The sequence below is a fragment of the Bubalus bubalis genome, chromosome 6 (assembly GCF_019923935.1).
Source record: "Bubalus bubalis isolate 160015118507 breed Murrah chromosome 6, NDDB_SH_1, whole genome shotgun sequence".
Classification (NCBI taxonomy): domain Eukaryota; kingdom Metazoa; phylum Chordata; class Mammalia; order Artiodactyla; family Bovidae; genus Bubalus; species Bubalus bubalis.
Genome location: NC_059162.1, coordinates 116,868,475 through 116,894,342, shown reverse-complemented (window position 1 = coordinate 116,894,342; position 25,868 = coordinate 116,868,475). Strand labels below are relative to the sequence as shown.

Here is a 25,868-nt window from a genome sequence, read left to right as displayed (position 1 = left end):
AGCTATAAATGGGAACAAGGCCTCATCCATTATTTTATAAACAGGGATTCTATGTTTGTATGTGGTAATTTAAAGTACATACACAAATTCTTTGAAACACCTTTCTTCAAGAGTGTGAATTCACATAGTGACTTGCATCTGACAGAATGTGGTAGAAATGATGGAGTATGACTCCTGAGGGTGGGTCACAAAAGACACTGCAGCTTCCATCTTGCTCTCTCTCTGATGGCTCTTGCTCTGAAGAAGCCAGATGCCATGCTGTAAAGACACTCAAGCAGCCCTACAGCAAGGCCCATGTGGTGAGAAATAGAGGCCCCTGCCAACAGCTGTGGGAAGAAGCCGTCTCAGGAGCGGTCCTCCAGTCTCAGTCAAGCCTCCTGACGACCACAGCCCATGCCAGCACCTTGATGCAACATCACGAGTCACTAAGCTAAAAACACCCAGCTATGCCATTCCTGAATTCTGACCTGCAAACTAGGTGATGATAAAGGTTGCTTAAGTCAATTAATTTTGGGGTAACTAGTTTTGCATTAACAGTGAACCAAATCAGTATGCTTGTTTTAGATTTTGTAATATTATCTTATTATTTTCAATATAATTTTTATTTGAAAAGGAAATGGAATCCACAGCTTAAAATGTTTACTATTTAAATATGAAAGATATGACTGACTTACCTCTTATTGCTTCTTTTATTCCTAACTGGAAGCAGAGTTTTCCAAAACAGAGGAAGTCATTTCCACAATAGTATTAATAGATAAGCCATTCAGAAAACCTTTATGATTTACTCTTACTTCCTGAAGAGCATCTATAATGTGATCTCTATGCCAAAGGAAAACATACATGAGCATTTGTCTTTTCCAAAGTAGCACATTCTAAATATGGCTAAGTTATTGAAAGGAACTGTATTTTTATACAAACTTTTAAAGCCAGTTAAAATATAACTGTAGTCATTACCTGCTAACTTCTGGATGTAGTTCAGCCAGTCTCTTTATGATCTTGGTAAAACTACGCAGGTTCAATGTTTTCGGAGGTATGAATTGAATAGGTGTATCAGGTAATAATTTAGTAGACTCAATCTGTTTACAATTCTTCTTTACACCCTAAATAAACATTTTAAAGTTTTATTTAAATCAGTGATGATTACAGAGGCAATTCAGCCTATTCTAAATTAAAAAGTTACAAATAGTAAAATCAAAATTTCTAAACATTTACTTCGAGATTATTTTTTTTCTACCAAGTAGATTTACTTGAGATGTATTCAGGGCAACTTGTTTTAAAAAATGCCAAACACACAGCAAGTATATGGGCTATGTTGAAATTAGCCTTTCTTAAAAAGGATTGCTCATCTGATCCACAGGACTCAGAAAATAATGTTAACTATTTTCTTAATTTTCCCTAGATAGGACATAACCAGGTCTAGATGCACAGGAGAGAGGTTCATTCATTACATACAATGGATATCTTAGGCTTAGGCCATGAAGGCTTAATTCTTTTACCCAACCGGACAGAGAAATGCTAGTCTACATGGTAATTATATATATATATATATATATATATATTTATATATATATTTATATTTATATCTTACAATCTATGTCTTATTTACTAAACATTTAATGAACAACCTATACGCCCAGAACATGCTGGGGAGGGGGGAAACTAGTGCTATAAAATAGAACCATCAGTTATATATCTTATAATTAAACTGAAGAGACAAAACTAAAATGATCAATTAATTACTATTAACCATCCAAAATATCATCTACTTCTGCTTCACTGACTATGCTAAAGCCTTTGACTGTGTGGATCACAACAAACTGGGTAATATCCTTAAAGAGATGGGAATACCAGACCACCTTACTTGCCTCCTGAGAAATCTGTATGCAGGACAAGAAGCAACAGTGAGAACCAGGCATGGAACAAGAAGGGTTCAAACTTGGGAAAGGCCTACGTCAAGGTTGTATATTGCCACCCTACTTAACTTATACTTAACAACATTTTGTACATCATGCAAAATGTTGGGCTGGATGAATCACAAGCTGGAATCAGGATTACACAGAGAAATATCAATAACCTCAGGTATGCAGATGATACCACCCAAATGGCAAAAAGTGAAGAGGAACTAAAGAGCCTCTGGATAAGGGTGAAAGAGAGTGAAAAAGCTGGCTTACAACTACACATTCAAAAAACTAAGATCATGGCATTTGGTTCCTATTACATCACGGCAAACAGATGCGGAAAATGTGGAAACAGTGTCAGATTTCATTTTCTTGGGTCCAAAATCAATGTGGATGGTGACTGCAGCCACAAAATTAAAAGACGTTTACTCCTGGGAAGAATAGCTTTGTCAATCCTAGACATTTTGCTGACAAAGGTCCATATAGTCAAAGCTATGGTTTTTCCAGTAGTCATGTATGGATGTGAGAGCTGGATCATAAAGAAGGCTGAGCACCGAAGAATTGATGCTTTCAAACTGTGGTGCTAGAAAAGCCTCTTGAGAGTCCCTTGGACTGCAAGGAGATCCAACCAGTCCATCCAAAAGGAAATCAACCCTGAATATTCATTGGAAAGACTGATGCTGAAGCTGAAGCTCCAATACTTTGGCCACTTGATGCGTAGAGCCAATTCATTGGAAAGGACCCTGATGCTGGGAAAAATTGAGAGCATGACAAGGGGGCAACAGAGGATGAGATGCCTGGATGGCATCACTGACACAACGGACATGAGTTTGACGAAACTCAGGGAGATACTGAAGGACAGGGAAGCCTGGCATGCTGCAGTTCATGGGTTGCAGAGTCAGACACGCCTTAGTGACTGAACAACAACAATGCAAGTAGGCTATAAGTTGTATGAAACCACTGTACATCCCATAAAAGTTCAACAAGGAAAGAGCTGACACTTTCATATCTAGAAGAAAATTCATGGTAAGATAATACATAATATTAGATCTCCCAAATCAGAATGTTATATATTTTAAACATTTGCCTACTGCCTTATCTCTTTCATTAGATTTAAGCTCTTTAAGTGAAGTTGATCAGTCCTGTCTGACTCTTTGTGACCCCATGGACTGTAGCCTACCAGGCTCCTCTGTCCATGGGATTTTCCAGGCAAGAATACTGGAGCGGGTTGCCATTTCCTTCTCCAGGGGATCTTCCCAACCCAGGGATTGAACCTGTGTCTCTCGCATTGCAGGCAGACACTTTACTGTCTGAGGCACCAGGGAATCACCTTAAGCTCTTTAACAGCACAGATTTTTGTCTGTTTTGTTCATTGCTACTTTCCCACTGCCTACAATAGTGTACACAGTTGGTATACTATTTGATAAATAAATAATTCTGATATAATAGTTTAGGTAGCAGTTGAAACCACAGAGAAAATGGGTTTTCCAAGAAAGCCAAGTTACTAGTAAATAACAGTGTGTGTTGCTGTTGTGTGTTATTCAGTGTTGTGTCCGACTCTTTGTAAACCCATGGACTGTAGCCTCTGTCCATGGGATTCTCCAGGCAAGAAAACAGGAGTGGGTTGCCATTTCCTTATTGACTGAGTACACGCTCCATGACAGGTATTGTTCAGAGGAATTTTTTGTATTAAACTCATTTAATGGCAGAAAGTGAAGAGGAACTAAAAAGCCTCTTGATGAAAGTGAAAGAGGAGAGTGAAAAAGTTGGCTTAAAGCTCAACATTCAGAAAACGAAAATCATGGCATCTGGTCCCATCACTTCATGGGAAATAGATGGGTAAACAGTGGAAACAGTGTCAGACTTTATTTTTTTGTGCTCCAAAATCACTGCAGATGGAGACTGCAGCCATGAAATTAAAAGACGCTTACTCCTTGGAAGCAAAGTTATGACCAACCTAGATAGGAGGAGAAGGCAATGGCAACCCACTCCAATACTCTTGCCTGGAAAATCCCATGGACGGAAGAGCCTGGTAGGCTGCAGTCCATGAGGTTGCTAAGAGTCGGGAACGACTGAGCAACTTCACTTTCACTTTTCACTTTCATGCACTGGAGAAGGATGTGGCAACCCACTCCAGTATTCTTGCCTGGAGAATCCCAGGGACAGAGGAGCCTAGTGGGCTGCTGTCTATGGGGTCGCACAAAGTCGGACACGACTGAAGCGACTTAGCAGCAGCAGATAGCATATTAAAAAGCAGAGACACTACTTTGCCAACAAAGGTCCGTCTAGTTGAGGCTATGGTTTTTCCAGTAGTCATGTATGGATGTGAGAGTTGGACTAGAAAGAAAGCTGAGCACCAAAGAATTAATGCTCTTGAACTGTGGTGCTGGAGAAGACTCTTGAGAGTCCCTTGCAAGGATCCAACCAGTCCATTCTAAAGGAGATCGGTCCTGGGTGTTCATTGGAAGGACTGATGCTGAAGCTAAAACTCCAATACTTTGGCCACCTGATGCGAAGAGATGACTCACTGGAAAAGACTCTGATGCTGGGAGGGATTGGGGGCAGGAGGAGAAGGGGACGACAGAGGATGAGATGGCTGGATGGCATCACCGACTCAATAGACTTGAGTCTCAGTGAACTCCGGGAGTTGGTGATGGACAGGGAGGCCTGGCGTGCTGCGATTCATGAGGTCACAAAGAGTCGGACACAACTGAGCGACTGAACTGAACTGCACTGAAAGTTCACAACATTTGTGAGGCAGTAACACTTATCCCAATTTTAAAATAAGGACATTCAGACATGGAGGGTGGTAACTTGCCCAGCCCATGATGAGTAGGTAGTAAAGCCAGGTTATGAATCTGTTCTTCTTAATCACCACTCTCTATCTCTTGTTATAGACAATAACTATTTTATAAATGAATGAATATAATGAAAAAATGTTAAGAATCTGAGAATAAAGGTGACAGGAAGCTGCTAGAAAAGTAAGAGTACAATTTAACAAAGATGCAACAAGAGCTGCCCTGTCCATAGACTTGAAGACAGCAGACTCCTGGCCTAGCCCACGGTGCCCTGTTTACAACACATGACCTTCCCTCTACCAGCTCCATGGCCTGCTGCCTCTGCTGACAGGACCAAGAGTGCTGTTATTGCCTGAACCCATGAACACCAAAAACAGGCTGGATCAGATTCCCTGTCTAAAGAATGTGGAACTGGAACAAATGAGCTTGAACTGAAAAATACTGTAGAGTCAGAATTAAGCAAAATAAAGCCTCCTGGAGGGTGAGAGAAGTCATGAGCAGACAGAGAAAGCCAGTGTGCAGAGAGAGAAGCAGAAGAAAAGCACTTACAGGGATGTAGAGGCAAGAGACCAGGTGAGGGGCAGGGAGGAGCCACAGCTCCCAAAGCTCCAGGTCAAGTCCCCGTAGCCCAACTGTAGTTTGTTTCCTTCCTTCCTATTATGGATTCAAGTTATGCACCAAAAACCCATCCTAAACACCAAGTGTCACTGAGATAAAAGGAAAAGAGTTGCAAGAAAGGAATGACCAACATCAAATGGGCTAAATGGTCAAAATGAAGGGAGATAGGGAGAAAGACCAATGATAATGTCACTAGTGGCTATAGAAAGAGCACTGTAGATAAAATTTTAAGAGACTGAAGTCAGATTATTAGGATGAAAAAAAGGAACAATTAAAGAAACCCAGACATTGGATATAACTACTTGTTTGGGAGGTTTGACAGGAAAAACACATAACAAATAAGGACGGTCATGTCAAAAGAATGAAAAGTCAAGTGGAAATGCTGGCAGGATTAGCAAGAGTTGTACATAACTCTAAGTGGAGAAAGGCCTGTGAGTAGAACAGAGTCCCTAATGGTACAGAAAAACAATGGGATAACTCGAGGAATTAGCGGAAAGGATGGGATACGGACACAGGGAGAAGAGATCCCTTTATCTTACTTTCAAGGGAAAAAAACTAAATTCACTTATTCAACAAATATGTTTTCCTTTCATCCATTTATTAAAAAGGGATTTTCTCTGATCTGTAGAGTCCAACTAACTCCAGTAAAAATCCAAGTAGGATTTTTTAAGAGATGGTGACAAGCAGAATTATGAGATTTATGGGCAAAGACAGTGGAATAGCCCAAACAATTCTGGAAAAGAATAAAGTTGGAGGATTAATTCTACTTGATTTCAAGACTCACTGAAAGCTATAATAATCAAGATGTGTTGTACTGGTGGAAAATTTGAGAAAGAGATAGGAGAACACTCTAGAAATAGATCCACACAAATATGGTCAATTGATTTTTGATGAAGGCACAAAGATAATTCAGTGGAGATTGGCTAGTCTTTTAACAATGATGCTAGAACAATTCCACACACAAAGCAAAAACACAAACCAAAAGCCTCCTCAATTTATATCTCACATATCATATAAAAATGAACTCAAAATCTTTGTGACCATGGGTTATGCAGAGGTTTATGTAGAAATGCAGAAACAACACTAAAAACACACTTTAAAAAAATTGATAATTGCAATTTGTCAACATTTAAAACTCCTGCTCTGAGAATGCACTATTAAAAAAATGCAAAGTACAGGCTGGGAAAAGTATTTGAGAATTTCATATCTATCTGATAGATTTATCTTCAGAATATGAAAACCTCTGAGAACTCAGTAATAAAATGCATTAAGCTAGGTGAAAGAAGCCAGACTAATAAGGCTATATAATATTCTATTCATAGGATATTCTATAAAAGGTAAAATTATATTAAAAGAAACAGGAAACAGAGCAGAGCACAAGAGAATGTTTTGAAATGACGGAACTGATCTATACCTTGATTGTGGTGGTGGTTACATGCCTATGTTCATATGTCTAAACTCAAGACAGCAAAGAGAGTGAATTTTACTGCATGTAAATTAAAAAAAAAACCCTACGGCACGCCTATAGGATGCCAGCTCTTTTGTTGAGCAGTACAGAGATAAGAACGAGTAAGTCAACTTCATCACCTTCCATGTGCCATTTAAAACCTCAACGAGGTAAAGAGGAGAGCACACATAATAAAGATGACTATATTTTATGGTTTTAATAATTATGAGATAAGGTTAGCTGTGAAAAAAAGAGAATGATGAAAGTGTAAGTAGCCACTTACAGAGTAATACTGTCCTAGATAAAGAGATAAAAAGACTGCACAGAATTGGCCAAGAGCCTAGTTAAGGAGAAATGAGTTTCTCTGCAGCAAGGTCTGCAAAGATCTGTTTCCTCCAGGAGCAACTGGAATTGTACAGAAGCAGCCTAGTCTGGAGTCAATGTTAGAAACTATTCAGATTAATGTCCTTATTCCCATTTCATGATGCTGTCCTAGAGTTATTTGTCCTACAGAGCTGCTTATTGAAATATAGCATATGAGAAGACCATTTAAGGGCTTGATCAAGAAAACTAACCTTTTGGTCAAAAGGGAAGAACTCACTGTCTTGCTCAGACCCTGGCTGTCTCGGCCGAGTTCTAGGCAGTCTAGAAACAGAGGATGGTGAGCTGATTTCTTTGCTGGTGCTTTTTTCCAAATTACTGAAACTAACTTTATTTCCATTTTTGGAGGAAAGTGGTGTATATTCTCCAGGAGTTTTGACAAGCCGCACATTTACTGATTTCCCTTTTATTTCTATGCCATTCATTTCTTTCACAGCCATCTTTGCATCACTGTTTTTTTTAAAAGCAAGAGATGCATATCTAAAACATAAGAGCAGAAAACCAAAAGGTTCTTGTTAATGACTTTAAACGGCCTTAAACATCATTGTGTAACTATTGGCTAGCATGTATCTTTCACAAGAATAACTGCTCTTAAAAACAAAAAAGTCACTACACTTACCTTGGGATCAGAAAGAATACTTAAGAACACTAAAAAAAAAAAAGGAAACTCAAAGATGGGAAATAAAAGACAGCATTTCTTCTGAATTATCTATTAATTTTATATAAAAATTTAATGTAAAACATTTGCAAAGCTAATACATGACAGTTATTACACAGATTAGTGTTCTCAGGACAATTAGTTATCCATATTAAAAAATTAAAATTAATCCCTATATACATAAATGTAGCTGAAAGATACACTGAATACATTGAAGGCTTAAATGTAAAAGGAAAAATTTCAAAACATTTAGCAGAAAATAGAAGACAATGTCCTATGGTCTTGTATTGAAAAAATACGTAGTCCAAAAATGAGTTGGAAAATATAACCAGAATTTAAACTTTTTAAGTGACAAGGCTGGGCAAGAGCCCTCCTTCTGAAAGTGCCAGCTCTAGACAGTGTAAATGAAGAATATATCAACTCTAAAGGGCAGATGTCTTAAAAAGATGGGACCATGATAAATCTTTGTAACCTCCTTATATTTTTGTATTTAATTATATTTCCTAAATTTTCACATAGAATGTATAATACTTCAAGGAATAAAAATACATAGTTTCTCTTTTTCAAAGGATTCAGTAAGACACTAAAAGAATCTTTCCCATCAAGTATAACAGTAATAATACTCCTAGGAACACAACACTACTTTTAATATACTGAAATATATTAACATATTAATGGGTCAAAAAAAGCATATGATCTTAAGTCTATACTTTTAATAAATTTCAACTACAAATGGGATCCTTTTAAAATGTATTTTAATTTTTCATATCTGAAATAAAAAGCTATACTTGTGATAAAACAGTAAAGGCATTTCCATTAAGCTATCACCATTCTTATTTGATACTTTTGAATGCTCTGATGATATCACAAAAAAGGAAGTAGCAACATATGTATTAGAAATGATTATCTGTAGATAACATAGCCATCTACCTAAAAAATAAAGTATCAACTGAAAATTAATTAAAATAAAAAATAATAAAATTGAATATAATTTTCTGAGTGCCCATTGCATGCCAGGCTTCATTTCTAAAGGCTTACTTATTTACCTCATGACAGTTTCACAGCAATGCTATGTAGGTATCATCATCCTCACTTTACCGATGAAGAGTTTGAGATACAGAAAGGTTAAGTAACTTGACCAAACTTATTCATCAAGTTGCTGATGGAGCTGGGAAGTGAATCCAAGCCATCTAACTGTAGAGCTTGTTCTCTTAACTAATGTACTCTACTGCCCCCCATGAAATGGTATGAAACAAGGTAACTGCAGAAAACTCAGAAATTCTCCTATATCTCATTAGTAACATATTAAAAAGTATAATGAAAGAAAGACTTGATTAAGAACAGCACCAAATAATGACTGCAGCTATCTGTCAATGTGTATTCCTCTTCTGGGCTATGAAAGTGTTAGCATTAATTGCTTGGTTGTGTCCGACTCTTTGCAAGCCCAGGGACTGTAGCCCACCAGGCTCCTCTGTCCATGGAATTCTCCAGGCAAGAATACCAGAGTGGGTTGACATTTCCTACTCTAGGCTGCAAAATTCCTGGCTTAATCACCAAAGTTGTTGACATTTAGTACAGAGCAGGCCCCTAATTAGACCTACACATAGCAGACACCCAGCAAAGGTACATTTGTTGAATCTGGGAAACATACCTGTAATTAGGAGAAGAATCATAAATTGAAATGTCAGAAATTTCGTATTTCTGGAAGTAAGACCTTAAATCAGCCTAAAAGAAGATAAATAAAAGTTTGTGAAAGGCAGAACAATCAAAATATGAACACTGATAGATCTGAAAGTGAAGCTCAAAAAATAAACCCTGGCATACCTCAGACACTGAAGGGCAGAGGCCACCAACATGCATCAAGTAACCTTTATCTTTTCGTAAGGGTTCCACATTCTTTATTTCTGCTTGTAGATAAACATGATATACAGCAGAACATAGTCATTATTGTATCAATATTTTAAAGAGAGAATGTAAAAATTGTTAAAGATTCCATTTTTTATTATCACAAAGATTATTATAAAGCTATTAGCAAATATCAGTACTAGGCTAAAGAGTAAGAGCCTGAAGCATAGTTTCAAAATTCCTGGGATTTAATCATACCATGTTAAAAATAAAGAGGATGGATTGGTTGGTATTTAGTCCCTTATGGCTCAAAAATGGATCAGTAACATCTAATTAATTACATCAACCACTAAAAAAGTATCCTCCATTTATCTCTGGTTCAGAGTGCTATCTAGGATGTTGGATGCACCCAGGATGCTCTGTGTGCATGCTGGTGAGGACTCTCTTTACATACACTCCTTTGCTAGGAAAACATACCAAGGAAACCTTTAAATCAGACAAAAATATCAACAGCAGGTATACAGCTTGTGGTAATGGTAACTGCACATAAGAAAAAAACTGTGGACACACGACTCAGTATTATTTTAAAAACCATAAATATCAGAATTATAGATTTTTTTCTCATTTGATGAAAAAATTCAAAATTATTAAGATGACATTTTCATTATCTCAATTTTGAAGCAAACCTGGTCTGAAATCAAAAAGAATTTAGTGAACTGAGATTCTTTCAAGTTACCACCAAAATCTAAACCTGGCGCATGGAGGGTGAACAATAAATATCTGTGGAGTAAGTTCTTAGAGTGCTTCTATTTACGTTTTATACCTTTTTATGAAATAGAGTATTTGTAAGTTTTATTTTTTTCATTAAATAATACTAGTAGCATAATGCTTCTGGAGTGCTCTCCATGTTCATGAAATGTGCTAAATCTGTGTGTGCGCCGTCTCTTGCAATGCTCACAGCCACCTGTTAAGCTGCAACCACTGCCCCGTCCACTTTCCAGATAAGGACACTGAGGTCTGGAGTTTACGCCACCAGTTCAATAAGTGGTGGTGCTGAAATTTAGGCAGAGTCCTTCATCTCTAGGCAATTAATACTTAACCTTCTTCATTAAGTTACTTTATTTAACTTGTTATAATCTCTTTGGTTTATAATGTACAGAGAGAAAATATATAATGTATAATGTTTATAATGTATATAAAGAATGAATTACTTGTCTTTATAATTTTACATTGGGGTGTGGAGGGAGCAAGGAGCTACAATATTAGTAGAAAAGGCAGTAAATAAGAAATCAGGAGACATACATTGTACCCATCACCTCATCTTCACAAGTTTAGCATATCTACTAAATACCCCACGGGTTGAATGCCATACCTGGCACTGGGCGTAGGCAGTGAAAAAAAACCTCACTAAGTTGATATTTTGAGTGTGGGAAGGCAGTTAAAATATCGAGTAAGCAAACTACACAGCATTTGATAAGTGATACAGAGAAAAATAATGCAAAGAAAGAAAAAAGTAGTTACAATAAAACTAGACAATATGATGCCATTTATTTTAAACTATATATGTATATTAAACATAAGTATAAAGAAACACACTGAAGAATGATAATGAATATTAGTAGTTTTTGCAGGTTAGAGACACTTCAGATAATTTTAACTTTTATATTTTGCTTAAAAATCTTAAACATTATTTATAAAGCAGGGAAAAAATAAAAGTATCCTATTATGTTGAATAAAACAAAAATCCATAGAAATATATAAAAGTAATAGGAAAAAATAGCATATCATTAGAAATGACAGAGGGGCAGTAATCTCAGATATTAGAGGAAGTTCCAACCTTTATAAGCAATTAAATGCCATCTAAAGATGAAAACATTCTTGAAGCAGACTAAGTTATTAACTGTGGGAAAGCAAATGGGAATAAAATGTTAAAACAGTACAGCTGCCCCACCACCTGCCCCCCCGCCCATCCAAATAATACAGAAGGTAAGCACTATTTTATGAATGAGCTAGTTTAGGGTTTCTTAGTAAACTTTTAAGAACCAACCGAGTGTAAACTTCGGGTCCCCTTTGTCTTGTTCTATCTGATTTTCTTGCATTCCTGAGAAGTCTGCTCCAGTCAGGTTCTCTTTAGCATCAAACCAGTCTTCACTTACTTCTCGGTAATTTTTGCAGTCTGAGAAATTGAACAGAATTAGCAATGAGTTATGTACGTTTAACATTGAGATGTTATCTGTGTGATCTGCCTCTGGTTTTAATTAATACAGATTCCTAACTTATTAAAAGTCTTATATCTTGATTAAAAAAATCATTTATTTATGTTTGGCTGTACTGGGCCCCTGTTGCTGCACGCAGGCTTTTCCAGCTGCAGTGGGCAGGGCTCCTCTTTGCTGCGGTAAGCGAGCTCCTCATTGTGGTGGCTTCTCCTGCCGTGGTGCACGGGCCCTAGAGCTTGGGTCTCGGTAGTTGAGGCACACAGGTTCAGCAGCTCTGCCGCATGTGGGATCCTCCCAGACCAGGGAGCAAACCTCTGTCCCCTGCAGTGGCAGGCGGATTTTTAACCACCGGACAACCAGAAAATTTCCGTATTTTTCTGACTTTTAATTATCCTTTACTGAAGAAGAAACATCTTTATAGATAGAATAATTGTAAACATCTGTAAAAAAGGGTTAAGCAGTGCTACAGGTCTTTATTTCATTAAAAACTGAATTAATGATCTTCCTGGAATGATCATAATCTTTTCATAGAGAAAACTAAAAAGAAAAAAAAAAAGAAAAACCACACAGTTTACAGAGATATAAACTGGACAGAAGAAGGAATTTTTTTAAATTGGAAAACATGAACCAGAAGAAAAAAATCTGTATTATTATTTGGCATTATCAGATATATTAAGTAACCTTAAAGGTATCAAGTAGATGTAATAAGAATATACTTAACATTCATAATCAGAATTGTGTCATTCAGTTAATTAAAAAGTTTAACTTAATAGATGGGCAGAAGGGATATTTTAAATTTTATTATTTACTTTCTGGCAATAACACAAGAAAAATATTTTTATACTAACCTTTATCATCAAGTTTTAGTTGACTCAAGTCTACATCTATATCACCATTTTTTAAACCACCCTCTTTGGGTGATTTATCTTGTTTAGGATGACCATTGTCAAGTAACAGAGATGTCTAAGGATTAATAACAAGAACAAAAATAATAAATAAGAACTAACAGTTATTATGTACTCTTACTATGTGACATGTATGCTTTACTGGCATTATTTATCCCTCACAATAGCAAAGGCTATGAGACAAAATCATTGCCAACCCAGTTTACAGATGAGCAAACCGAACCTAGGTAATCTGTTTATTTAGTTTTATGTCTGTCACACATGAGAATTATGATTTGAAACTAGCTATACAGTGACTGTATGCGAGGTGGTAGTGGTTTAGTCACTAAGTTGTGCTCAACGCTTGCGACCCCATGAACCCTGCCAGGCTCCTCTGTCCATGGGATTTTCCCGGCAAGAGTACAGGAATGAGTTGCCATTTTCTTCTCCGGGGGATCTTCCTGATCCAGGGATCGAACCCAGGCCTCCTGCATTGCAAGCAGATACTTTACTGACTGAGCCACCAGGGAAGCCCCTGTATGTGAACACCATCAGTATTTAGCAAAGTGTGACATTCACACACTAGAAGTACCTGAGAAGATTTTTGGAGGTATGCATGTAAGTATTTTTCACATTAACATTTAAGTTATATGTTTAATGTATGCTTATTTATACCTATTATTTATGGGGAGTCTAATATTTCTTTCCCACACATAAGTTACTTTTCACATACACTTTTTTAAAAAGGAGAATCGTTTAAAAAAATACAAAGCAAACAACATTATAGGTAATACAAGACTAAGAAAAATTATGAAGAGGTACATAAGGAGCTGAAATTTAGCAACACTGCATACTTTCATGTGTAACTTAATGAGATAGGTATTAAAAAGTAATCCTAACTTAAAGAAGATAGTTTCAGAATCAAAATTAAGATTATAAATATGTTATATCTGCATCTTGTACTTTTAAAGATTGTTCTGCCCAAATAAGCAGGTTACACCATTGCTACCTTTATAACGATGAAAAACAAAACCCCTCCAGAACATCATATATCATTAAATGGACAAGTTGTTTAAGCAAACTATGTAAGTTATAAAAATCTGATTTTAGACCTGTTAATTCTTTGTGGATAATTGAGACTTTTTTTAAAAAACAGAATGATGGAATAACTAATTTGCTAATTTATTTTTAATCATTTATCTTAACAGAAAGGAATATAAACCAATCAAGTATTTATTTCACTTCTGGCTTTGGGATGCATCTTACTGTTTATAACTACCCAAATAATAATATAACTACAGGGTTAAGACCAAAGTCAGAAAGCAGAAACAAACTTCAGTTTTCTTACTCTGTTGATAGTGAATATAACTCATGTTTCTCTATCACTTCAGTTTTCAAAGTACTCTTACACAGACTGTCATCTGACAAACATCAATTAAGAAAACCTATGAAAGACATTTAAAAACTATTTTCATCATTTTAGCAAAGAAGCAATGAAACTTTGCTCCATCTAAAATGAACTGGATATTATACTACCTCATGAGATAAAGGCATAGCATATTAGTTTTCACTACACTGGATTAACATGATGGGGACCATAAACTATGATCTGCCAGAGACAGTCAAGTTTTATATCAATTGTCATGGTGAATTATTAAATCACTACCTTTCATCCTCAAAGTCTCCTGATTTGATGACAAACTGTGTGGTCATCTTACTCAACATATGCTACTGACATCCATTTGGTCAGGACACTATGCTCCTTCTAATCAGCCACAGTCCTCAAATGGCAGTATGATTCTTTACTATCTGAGCCACCAGCGAAGCCCCAAAGCCAGCTGAGTGAAAAGAAGGATGGGAGAGCTCCTAAAAATGAGTTTACTTTGTGCAAGCCATAAAATTAAACTTATACTTGATGAACTACTTAAAAAAAATCTCACTTGAGAGAGTGTCTTCTTTAGGCTGGAAGAACCAACAACACGTGTACTTTGATTATCTAGTTCAGAATCTGCTCCTGAAAAGCTGAACAGATTAACATTTCATTAGAGCATTTATCAATGTTCTGAGTACAGAATAAAACAGAAAACAAAGTTAACTGCATTAACCAATGTTTAAAATTTAATACATTTCAAACTAGATGAATACATAACTTACATATGTGACTCTTCTTTCATCAGCTGCAAAGAGAGAGAAGGGAAGAAAAAGCTTTTCAAGTGTTTCCTGTCCAAACGAAGTAAAAATTTTATTTGTAAAACATAAGTACATACCCTGGAAGCAAAAGTAGAGAAGGCAGATAATAATCTTGATTCTATTGACAAGGGAGGCAGTTCTTCCAGTGGTATACCCTTGTTTATCTTCTCTTTCAAATTCATGTATCTAACTTTCAAGTCTCCTAAAACCGACAGCAGTGCTGATCCTAATTCCTTCCTAGTAGAATTACTTGATACATTCCTGTTCAAAAGTTAAGTTCACAAAACTATTTAGGCCCAAGCCACCCATTTAAAACTAATATCAAATTACACATCTATATACATTTACTTCTAACTCTAATAGATCTCTAAAAATTTTTTTTAAATGTTTCATAACAAAATGAATCACAGAAGATATGCTTTTCTGGGGGCAGTAAAAGCAAACCTCAGTATACAAATAAGCCAGAAAGAATGTGGTAGAATGTCATAAAAAACACTCCAACTGACTTCATCCATATTTGGACTTTATAAACACTGAATCTATCTTTTTACTGGATTCATTATCCCAACATGCACTGTTGCCTGTCCATGAAATTAAAATATACTACATTCTAATTACCCTTAGGCTAGTTAAAAACCCAGTTAAAATCTACCCTCTTTTTGCCCTTCAAAAATGAAAACTAAAGAAATTTTCTAGAATAAATTTATGATGATAGGTTTCTAGGAAGATACAGATTTAAAATTAACAATCACCTATAACTATAAATGAAGTATAATCTTTAAAAATTGTGAATCACTGTGATATATCCCTGAAACATATGATATTATAAATCAACTATACTTCAATTTAAAGAACAGGTAATACAAAGCCCTAACAGTCACCTGTTTAGTCCTTCCCCACCTTCCGTCACAAGTCTGTAAACGTCGCTGCAGCGGCGATGGCACAGCTGATAGTGAACGTCTAAAAGGTGCGACTCGGCCTGCATGGCTCTCTGCATTATCTGCTGACAGCACTTTGATGGCAAGTTCTTCTCTACCTCTTCAGGAAGCTGAGATTCCCTTTGAAATAAAAAATTGGGATTAGGTAAGATTCCAAATATTTTTCTGTGTTAATGACAAAGAAAGCCTCCAGAAACAGATTTTAAATTTCTAACATTTCTCTGTTAAGTTTACATCAATTTCCACTAAAGAAATTGATTTAAAACAAGGATGTCAAGAGTCAAAGCTACATATATTCTTTTTAGAAGTTAAGAGAGTAAATAATTCTCAAATTCATACTTCTTTTTTTAACCAAGGAAAAAATTCTAAAATAAAGTACTAACTTATATATCCAGAATCAACAGATTTTCAACTTAAATCAAGCACTGGTTTTTAAAAGTTATAAATATTCTGGAGGAAATGGTTTTTACACATTACCATTTAAACAGAAGATATAATTTACATTTTAAAAATAATAATGCTTGTGTTAAGTAAATATTTAGCTGTTATCATATCAAACAGCTCCAAAATCACTACTTCTTTTGAATGTGAATAGCTCTTCCCTTCCTACTAGCTGCCACTTCTAACTGTTCTCAAATACTTCTGTCCCTTGAAACCAACTATTTAATTTTATAGGCCTGGACACCAGATTAAACTCATAAGGAGAATAAGGATAAATGAAGGAAAAAGTAAATGGCCTCAGAGCATGAAAACTATTTGACTTCTGAGACCTCCTGTTTTCTCTCCTCTTCCCCACCACCTAGTTCTCCATGATGCAAAGTAAATTATACACTGAATTAAAATCAAGACTAAAATACTCAAGTACAAGTATTTATTTATCCAATATATGGTTTTTTATCCATATGTGCTATCTTGTTTTGGTCTACAGGGGATCCAATGAAAGAAAACAAAGTAATTAAATCAGTGTGAGTCTGAGTTAGATAAACAAAGATGACATTAGCTTTCTGAAGGAATTATTCTGACTTAAATTTCAGTAAGTGAAAAGCTTTAATGTACTATATTATTCTAATATTTATGCATTTCAAGACAAATGGCTGAAGTGGATGATCTCTTCAGATCCTTCTCAGCTATTATTCTATATGGTTAAGTACCCTTTGGGCTTTCCAGGCGGCACAGCGGTAAAGAATCTGCCTGCCAATGAAAGAGTCACAGGTTCGATCCCTGGGTCGGGAAGATCCCTGGAGTAGGAAATGGCAACCTGCTCCAGTATTCTTGCCTGGAAAATTCCATGGTCAGAGGATTTTGGCGGGCTACACTCCATGGGGTCAGAGAGTCAAATACAACTGAGCGACTGAGCATGAAAGTACCCTATACAACAAGCAAATTACTACTTTATTTCCTTCTGTGTATCTTGGGCCACCTGATGTGAAGAACTGACTCATTGGAAAGGACCCTGATGCTGGGAAAGATTGAAGGCAGGAGAAGGGGATGACAGAGGATGAGATGGTTGGATGGCATCATCAACTTGATGGATATGAGTTTGAGCAAGCTCTAGGAGTTGGTGATGGACAGGGAAGCCTGGCATGCTGCAGTTCATGGGGTTGCAAAGAGTTGGACACGACTGAGTGAATGACCTAAACTGATGTATCTGCAAGCATATATTCATTGGAAGGACTGATCCTGAAGCTCCAATACTTTGGCCACCTGATGCAAAGAGGTGACTCGTTGGACAAGACCCTGATGCCGACAAAGAATGAGGGCAAGAGATGGAGGCGACAGAGGATGAGATGGTTGGATGGCATCACTGACGCAATGGACATGAGTTTGAGCAAACTCTGGGAGATAAGTGAAGGAAGAAAGCCTGGTGTGCTGCAGTTCATGGGGTTGCAAAGAGTCAGACACAATTCAGTGACTCAACAACAACAATCTGGAAGTATATACATCTGACTTACCTTTCAGAATGTTTCTTTAAGTCTGTGAACTCAAATGTTTTTAACTCCAGGGAATCCTGAAAACATTATTTAAAATCAAATTAGACATATATGACAAACAATACACGCTGTATCTCTTAAGATGTAAAATCCAACTTCTAACTGATTTTGTGGTGATAACTGCCCCCAAAGAACAGAGTTGGTAACAATCTTAGTCACTTTTTCCCTTCATCCAGCATTTTCTCACCAAAGCCTCAGAAATCCCTGATATAAATCAATAAACCAAAATGTTGCATTAGCATACAGTAGCTTTATAAAGTCTATATATACATTTTTTATTATTAATCATATTGGTTTTACCTTATTTAGGACATTTCCATTAGGTTTTAAATTGTCAACAGAGAGAGATTTCCCTGCGGGCCCTTTTGTCATAGCCATCTGTGGATCTTCAGTATCCTGAATGTATGACCAATCTGTGTTACAAGCCACACTTCTTTGTTTCTCACTTTGCCATTCACTAGGCCATTTTTTATTCATCATTGTTATCTCTGTGTTGCTTGATGTGGATACTGCAAACGATCTTGCACTTGTCGCCCTGCTTGCTGTGAAACAAGCCCTGAAGTCAGTGCTGACATCCACCGTCTGATCAACTGTGACTGTACAACCTGCTGCATCTGTCTGTGATTTGGGACACGGTCCTTCCATATTGTGAAAGTGTGCTTTACTGATGGTATTGCCATTAGCAGCTTCTAGGGAGCCACTTTCTTCTACTGCCTGACTACCTCTGATTGCAGACCTTGGTAGAGTAATAGAAACATCTAAGGCTGGGTTAGGGGTGCTTTGTAGGCTTTCATAATGTGAATACCCACAGGCAGAAATTACTGAATCATCAAAAACAGAGGAAGTCTGACAATCTTTACAAGGCTGGAGTAATGTCTCTAAATCTTTGTCCTGAGGCAATGTGCCTGGATTATCAAGGTGCTGTAACATTTTGTCCTCAACAATTACATTACCAATAGAATCTTTACTTTCAGTTAATTGAGGGTTCACTTTGCGAGTATAAATTTTAGTTTTTAATGCTTTTTGAGGGTTTAGGAAACCCTTAGATTGAGATTCCTTGTGTTCAAGATGACTACTCCTGAGTACAATTTCATCCAATACTGTGTGAAGCATTAAACTAGTCCCTTGTTCCTTACACTTTTCATATTTAGGTTCATGAAATGCTCTTAACATAACAGAATTCTGAAATTTGGAGACACTAGGTGAATCTTCTTGTCCATAAACATCAACTGAATCTAAAGAGATGCTGGAATTACTTTCCAATTTAACATGACTGTCTTCTAGATTGCTAGCACATTTAACGTCACAGCCTGAATTTCTTAATCCCAAAACTTCCAGATTAGGTACGTCTAATGTTTTTGCCTGGTCAAATGATAAATGGTTATTTATACACTCTTGTTCTTCTGCACTGTGATATTCCTGCTGTGAGTCTTCATCTATATCAGGCTTTTGCACATCTTCAGCAGTTTTTTTATAATCATCACATGAAATCTTGTAGATTCTTTCCAAGTCAGTAGTCTTATCACCTTGATGTTCCAAAATATCAAAAAACACCTCTTCTCTTTTCTGCATTTCAGAATCTAACTCTGAATTTAAATGAATAAGACTTTCACTCTTTAGCTTTGACTCTGAATAATGTATAGTGTAGGTTTCATTCAGGAAAGCATAGTCAATACTATCTTCAAATTCACTTGACTGAGAGTGAGCACTCTCTATGTTAGTATCTGGACTCATGGTAAAAGATGGCTCCAATAAATCTATTTTGTCAATATTGCTGATTTCTTTATCATTAGCTCTTTTTTCTAATGCCAAGGAATCGTAGTAATTATTAAGAAAAGTCAATTTGGCTTCTTTACAACCATTAGGAGATAACAAATTTTCTTTCTTATGATGAGAAGGCTCATCTGATTAAAAAAAAAAAAGATAAAATGTTAGCAACATCACAGAATTTAAACATAAGACCTTAGATATAGTCTGGCCCAAGCTCTTCCCAATGGAGGAATACTTTCTATATTATTCATGACAAATATCCCTAAGTAACTGCTACTATGGACTGAATTATGTTTCCCTCAATTTCATATGTGTTCAAGCCCTAACTCCCCATGTAGAGATGGGACATTGGGAGGTAACTAAGCTAGATGAGGTCATGACCCTCAAAATGGGATAAGTGCACATATGAGAGAAGAGACAGTAGACAGTTTGCTTTCTTTTTCTCTCCACCATGTGAGGACATTGCAAGAAGGTGGTCGTCCACTGATACAAGGCAGGAGAGTGCCCTTATCAGATCTGACCATGCTGACACTCTGATTTGGTCTTCCAGCTTCCAGAAGTGTAAAAAAATAAGTACCTGTTGTTAAAGGCACCTCAATGGTATTGTGCTATAAGAGCCCAGCTGACTAAGTAGAATGACTAAGGTTACTATTTGCTGAAAAATCCACTATTTCCCTTCTGACTTGAAAAAGAATTTTTATCATTAAGTCCTCTTAACAGTTAAAACTACATGTATTCATAAACACTTAAAGCTTAATCATCTTGCTTTTTATGCCCTTGTTATTTTCTCTTCTACCTCTATGACAGAAAAAGAAATTTTAGATCGATATAAAGAAAAAATCTTTCCTTGGGTCCACTTTCCACTTACTACCCTGAAGGTAACTGTACCTGTCAGTAGTTCCTGAAAGCCTGGCTGGACATAAATCCTCTCTTCTAGCTCGCTTCTATTTCTTAAATTTTCCATCTACCTGAGAGATCCTGTTTAGGCTGCTCACATTTGCCAGAAATCACCTGAGTGATCCGTCAAGTTAAAAACATGCTGAATCTCACCTTACTGGTAGGAAGGCTTAACATATAGCAACACTGAGGAGGGAACTATTAATATCAAGTCTAATTACATTTAATTACTTCTCTCCATCCAGAATAAAGCCAACCAAAAGTAACGCCTCTTACCTTTCTGAATGTTTCTTCCATTATTGTTGTAGCCTTTATTAGAAGCTGTCTCAACCACTGCAGTGGCCTGCATCACTCAAGGATGTATATTCTAGAAGAGGTATAAATATTGAACTATGATACTCAGCACATATTTTAAAAACTATTAGAAAAACAAGAATTTGACAGAGTAGTAATCATAATCAAAGATTCTAATATCAGAGGGCTAATAAAACAGTAAGACATTTGAATAACTTTTTTAAAGATATGAACAGAGAGCTACAATAAAAGATTATATCATTTAAATATCACGCGTGCATGCATGATGAGTCGCTCAGTCGTTTCTAACTCTGTGACCCCCATGGACTGTAGCCCGCCAGGCTCCTCTGTCCATTGGACTTCCCAAGCAAGAATACTGGAGTGGGTTGCCATTTCCTCCCCTAGGAGATCTTTCCGACCCAGGGATCAAATGCATGTCTCCTGCAGCTCCTGCATTGGCAGGTGGATTCTCTACCACGAAGCCAACTTGCAAGCCCATTATTTAAACAGATAAGACATATTCTTTTAGGATTTCCAAGGAACATTTGGAAAATGTATTAGGCTACCAAAAGCAGAAAAGTTCTAGGTCAAGTGAACAAAACTCTAACCTGAATCATACAAATAGTCATGACTTCTCAATCAATTCCCAGACTTGTGTCAGAGTAGAGACCTAGAACTCCTTAAATGAAGGGGAGGCTGGGTGTTCTTGAGGAAGAACCCCAAATATGCTACTAAAAATACTCTTCCCTAAATGGTCTCTATAGATTCTTCTGGGGTAACAGTACCCTGAGGAAACGGTTATTAAACTTTGGGGTTATAGACTTTCTGCAGATTTGATAAAAGTTTGAGAAAATGCACATACATACATATATAATTAAAGGATTTATGGACTTGTATACTACATTTAAAAGCAGAAAGTTTATAATTCCTGGCTTAAGGGATTTTAATTAAGTCAGTAAAGACTCTACTCTAAGAATGCCAGGTAAATATTTAAAATAAAGAGTAGATGTACCGAAAGCCAGTTTATCAAAATAATTAACATTAAAAAGAAAAGTGATTTCTTTTTCTACTTGGCATTCTCAGGAATTGTTCACATTCTTAAAAAGTATTGAGAATCCCAAGGAGTATTTGTTTATGTGGGTAGTATTTATTAACACTTATCATATTATAGAGTAAAACAAAAACTTTCAAAACTTCAAATACTTAAAATTTATCCATAAACAACCCACTACTTAATATAGTGTGTGCTCAGTTGCTTCAGTGGTATCTGACTCTGTGAGACCCTATGGACTGTGGCCCACCTGGCTCCTCTGTCCATGGGATTCTCCAGGCACGAATACTGGTGTGGGTTGCCATTTCCTCCTCCAGGGAATCTTCCCTACCCAGGAGCCTCTTATGTCTCCTGCATTGGCAGGCAGGGTCTTTACCACTAGCACCACCTGGAAAGCCCTCTACTTAATATAAGTAACATTTTAAATTAAAAAACAAAAGTATATGTTAAAAAATTATCAAGAAGAACATACTTATTTTGAAAATCTCCTTACTGTCTTTACAAGCTGGATTCTCATTCACATCTGATTCTGCACTCAGATCTACGTTCAATGTTTTGTTTCATTCTTAAATGTTAACATACACCCAAGTTCAAGAACTTTGAAAAAAGGAAAAATTCTAGTATAACAAAAATACTTGTAAATCATACATCTAATATGGGTCTATCATCCAGAATATATAAAGAACTCTTACAGGTCTAACTAAAAGACACATGACCCAATTTTTAGAATGATTAGAGGGTGTGAATAAACATTTATCCAGATTTACAAGTGGTTAATAAACCTATGAAAACATGCTCAATCTATCACCATGCATTGAAGTAAAAGTGTTAGTAACTCAGTCGTGTCTGACTCCTTGCAACCCCATGGACTGTAGCCTACCAGGCTCCTCTCTTCATGGGATTCTCCAGGCAAGAATACTGGGGTGGGTTGCCATTTCCTTCTCCAGGGGATCTTCCTAACCCAGGGATCAAACCTGTGTTTCCTGCATTGCAGGCAGATTCTTTACAAGCTGAGCCACCACCATGCATTAGGGAAAGGCAAATCAAAACCACAATGAGATAACACTTTACACGTACTAGGATGGCTGTTAAAAAAAAAAGAGAGAGAGAGAGAGTGTTAAGTATTGGCAAGGAACGGGGCTTCTCAGATGGCTCAGTGGTAAAGAATCCACCTGCCAATCTAAGGCAGGTTTGATCCCTGGGTCAGGAAGATCCCCTGGAGAAGGAAATAGCAACCCACTCCAGTATTCTTGCCTGGAGAATCCCACGGACAGAGGAGCCTGGCGGGCTACAGTCCATGGGATACAAGAGTGGACAGAACTGAGTAACTGAGCCTGTGCACACACACAGACACAGGCAAGGAAACGGAGAACCTGAAACCCTCTTACATTGCTGGTGAGAATGTAAAATGGTACAGCCATTTTGGAAAACAATCTGGCAGTTCTTAAAAAAAAAAAAAAAAGAATAACTATGTGATCCAGCAATTCCACTCCTAGGTATATACTCCTTTTTATTCTGCTCTCCCAGCTCTCATTTACCAAACCATTCCCTCCTTCCTGTGTTTTCAATCCCAGAACCAAACCAGAAATTGCTCTCCTTTGATACTTCCCTTATCCATACCAGGTCCTGTCAGGGACCTACCAGAGCCTGACACCTTTTAGTCCAGGGACTGCTGACTCTTAAGGTGGATCTGGGCAACAACCTCTACCCGGCCAGAATAATCTTTCCTAAATGCAGATCTGATGAGTTCACCCTCCTACTTAAAGCCAAGCAACAGACTGGCATCATTCCTTGGAGAGTGATGGAAATCTTAGTACCGTCTATGCCCCTCCACGGGCCTGGGCCCTGCATTCCCCTTGGCACTTGTGGGATACACACACACACTTGCTCACAAAGGCTGCGCCAAGTGCGTTCTTCTCCTGCCGCGCCCCGGCCCCAACCACCTACAATTCTTGCTCAACCTTCCGATCTCACTCCCAGTAACCGTTTCTTAGGGAAAATTTCCTGGCCCTTGACACAGCATCAGGAACTTTTGTCATCTTGGGCATCCCCACGCTTTTGCCGTCCATCCCCCGTATCTCGGACACTAGTTAACGTCCAGCGTCCACCTCTGGCTCTGGACAGTGTCTCGCTTGCCGCCGTACCCTGCCCGCCCGCTCTAGAGACTCCGCTCGTGTTTGTCACAACGTTAAACACACGAGTGAATTTTCACCTTTTCCCGGAGAAATCAGCGTCCGGCCACGCCACTCGGCTCTAAAAGAGCTCTGGGAGCGCAAGACCCCGTCTCGGAGCCTGCGAAGCGAGGCTGGGGGGCTCACTTGGAACCCAATGCAAAGGTACCAAATTGGGTGATTCTAGAACTCCAAGGCCATCCGACGGACTCGCAAACCCCGCGAACCACGGCGGCACCCCCGGACGCCAGCCGCTTCCCCTCAGGGCCCGCCGGAGGGGCCCTCGACTGCCTCCTCACACGGCGCAACCCTGGGCGGGGACGCACCCCAAGCGGGGACCCGCCTCAACTAGGCTTCGCTACCCCGTCTGCTCAAGCCCCGGCCTCCGCTCTGGCCAGCCGCAGCAGCCCGCCGCGTCCACTCCCGTCGCACCTCAGAACCGCGCTGTTGCCGCCGCCACTCGTGAAGCCTCCAGTCGCGAGCGCCGACTCTTCAGAGCAAGTGGCGCTCCGCGTGCAGCCGCGGGGCCCGTCGGGTAACGGCCGGCGGCTCCAGCCCGCCGCCTGGTGGGGCGCTCCCATTGGTCAGCGTGCACAGGGGCGGCGCCGTGATTGGCCGGGCTTCGGGCAGGAAGGCGGGAACGGGGTCGCCCGCTGTGATAGTGCGCTGGCTGGCGGCGGGAGAAGAGGTGCGCGGCCCACGGGATTAGCTCGCAGCGACGCCCAGCGGACCCTAACTGCTCTGTAGCCCGCGACCTTGACTCTCGTGTGGACGGCGCGACTGTGCAAAGGCGCCACACTCTCGCGCAGAGGCCCCACTGCCGCCTGGTTTGGGCTCGGTACTGTCCGAGGCGCGCGCCCACAGAATCGGGACAACCACGCCTGACCGCCCTCCCAGGGCAGCTGTCACCGCTGACCCGTGTCCTTTCGTGTCTGACTCAACCTGTCCTCCTACGGGCAGTCTTTATTATTAGCAGGAACAGGGTTGGGGTGAGAAAATGAGGCATTTACTTGGCCTCGGGCTCAAAATTTAGGGGGGGCATCAAAACCCTCAGTAATCAAGATAAATGATATTTTAACACGTCGTTTAAGGAAATCAAACGTAATGAAAAATCCAAATTGGACGAAATAGCCACATCAGTACTCCTAATTTTTCCTTTTGCCTCCAGCTCTAATATGGCTCCTCAAGGGATCGTTATCCTGTCTTTAAAATGAGCATTTTCCCATCATTTTGTGTGTGTTGATTTTGACTTTTGCTTAAATCATTTCGTTTAAAATCGTTTGACGCTGCAATGGCTTCTCGGGTGGCGCTTGTGTTAAAGAATCTACCTGCTTATGCAGGAGACGCCAAAAAGAGGTGGGTTCGGTCCCTGGGTCAGGAAGATCCCCTGGATGAGGAAATGGCAACCCACTCCAGGATTCTTGCCTGGAAAATTATATGGACAGAGGAGCCTGGCGGGCTACAGTCCATGGGGTTGCAAAGAGTCGGACACGACTGTACGTACTGCCCCCCCCCCACGCCCCCCCACCATCTCCAGATATTCCCCCCTAGCCTTGGGGCAGCGGGATTCTTGCTCCTAGTAGTTTCTGGTGTCTGTGTGTGTAGCCTGCAGCACTGCCTTTACTGTCAGGCAATTCTTATATAATCGATTTGGGGCTTCCATAATTTTGCTGTGAAGTGTTACATTTTAATGAAATTTGTCCTCAGTTGCAAAACTATAGAATTTAATGAGTAGTTGTTGTTCAATCACCCAGTCATGTCCAACTCCTAGGGGCCCCATGGACTGCAGCACAGCAGGCCTCCCTGTCCTTCACCATCTCC

At 38.7% G+C, this 25,868-nt stretch overlaps 1 protein-coding gene across 2 annotated transcripts in view; it reads right to left on the bottom strand.

The window, feature by feature from the left end:
• The window catches only part of RBM44 (RNA binding motif protein 44), a 30,067-nt gene extending 4,573 nt beyond the window's left edge, over nucleotides 1-25,494 (bottom strand). Inside the window, exons 1-15 of one of the 2 annotated variants that reach the window (XM_006066756.4) lie at nucleotides 24,480-25,494; nucleotides 20,808-20,898; nucleotides 18,165-19,768; nucleotides 17,826-17,881; nucleotides 15,817-15,993; nucleotides 15,013-15,196; nucleotides 14,900-14,922; nucleotides 14,686-14,767; nucleotides 12,710-12,824; nucleotides 11,693-11,821; nucleotides 9,625-9,704; nucleotides 9,452-9,525; nucleotides 7,337-7,622; nucleotides 955-1,100; nucleotides 675-819 (exon numbers count right to left, since the gene is read on the bottom strand). In XM_006066756.4, the coding sequence (XP_006066818.3) occupies nucleotides 696-819; nucleotides 955-1,100; nucleotides 7,337-7,622; nucleotides 9,452-9,525; nucleotides 9,625-9,704; nucleotides 11,693-11,821; nucleotides 12,710-12,824; nucleotides 14,686-14,767; nucleotides 14,900-14,922; nucleotides 15,013-15,196; nucleotides 15,817-15,993; nucleotides 17,826-17,881; nucleotides 18,165-19,768; nucleotides 20,808-20,880 (3,153 nt within the window). In that variant the 5' untranslated portion in view covers nucleotides 20,881-20,898; nucleotides 24,480-25,494 and the 3' untranslated portion in view covers nucleotides 675-695. Of the gene's footprint in view, nucleotides 1-674; nucleotides 820-954; nucleotides 1,101-7,336; nucleotides 7,623-9,451; nucleotides 9,526-9,624; nucleotides 9,705-11,692; nucleotides 11,822-12,709; nucleotides 12,825-14,685; nucleotides 14,768-14,899; nucleotides 14,923-15,012; nucleotides 15,197-15,816; nucleotides 15,994-17,825; nucleotides 17,882-18,164; nucleotides 19,769-20,807; nucleotides 20,899-22,126; nucleotides 22,179-24,479 lie in introns of those variants that run through there. The other variant, XM_044945360.2, reaches the window with a different exon arrangement.
• Between the last annotated feature and the right edge of the window lie 374 nt (nucleotides 25,495-25,868).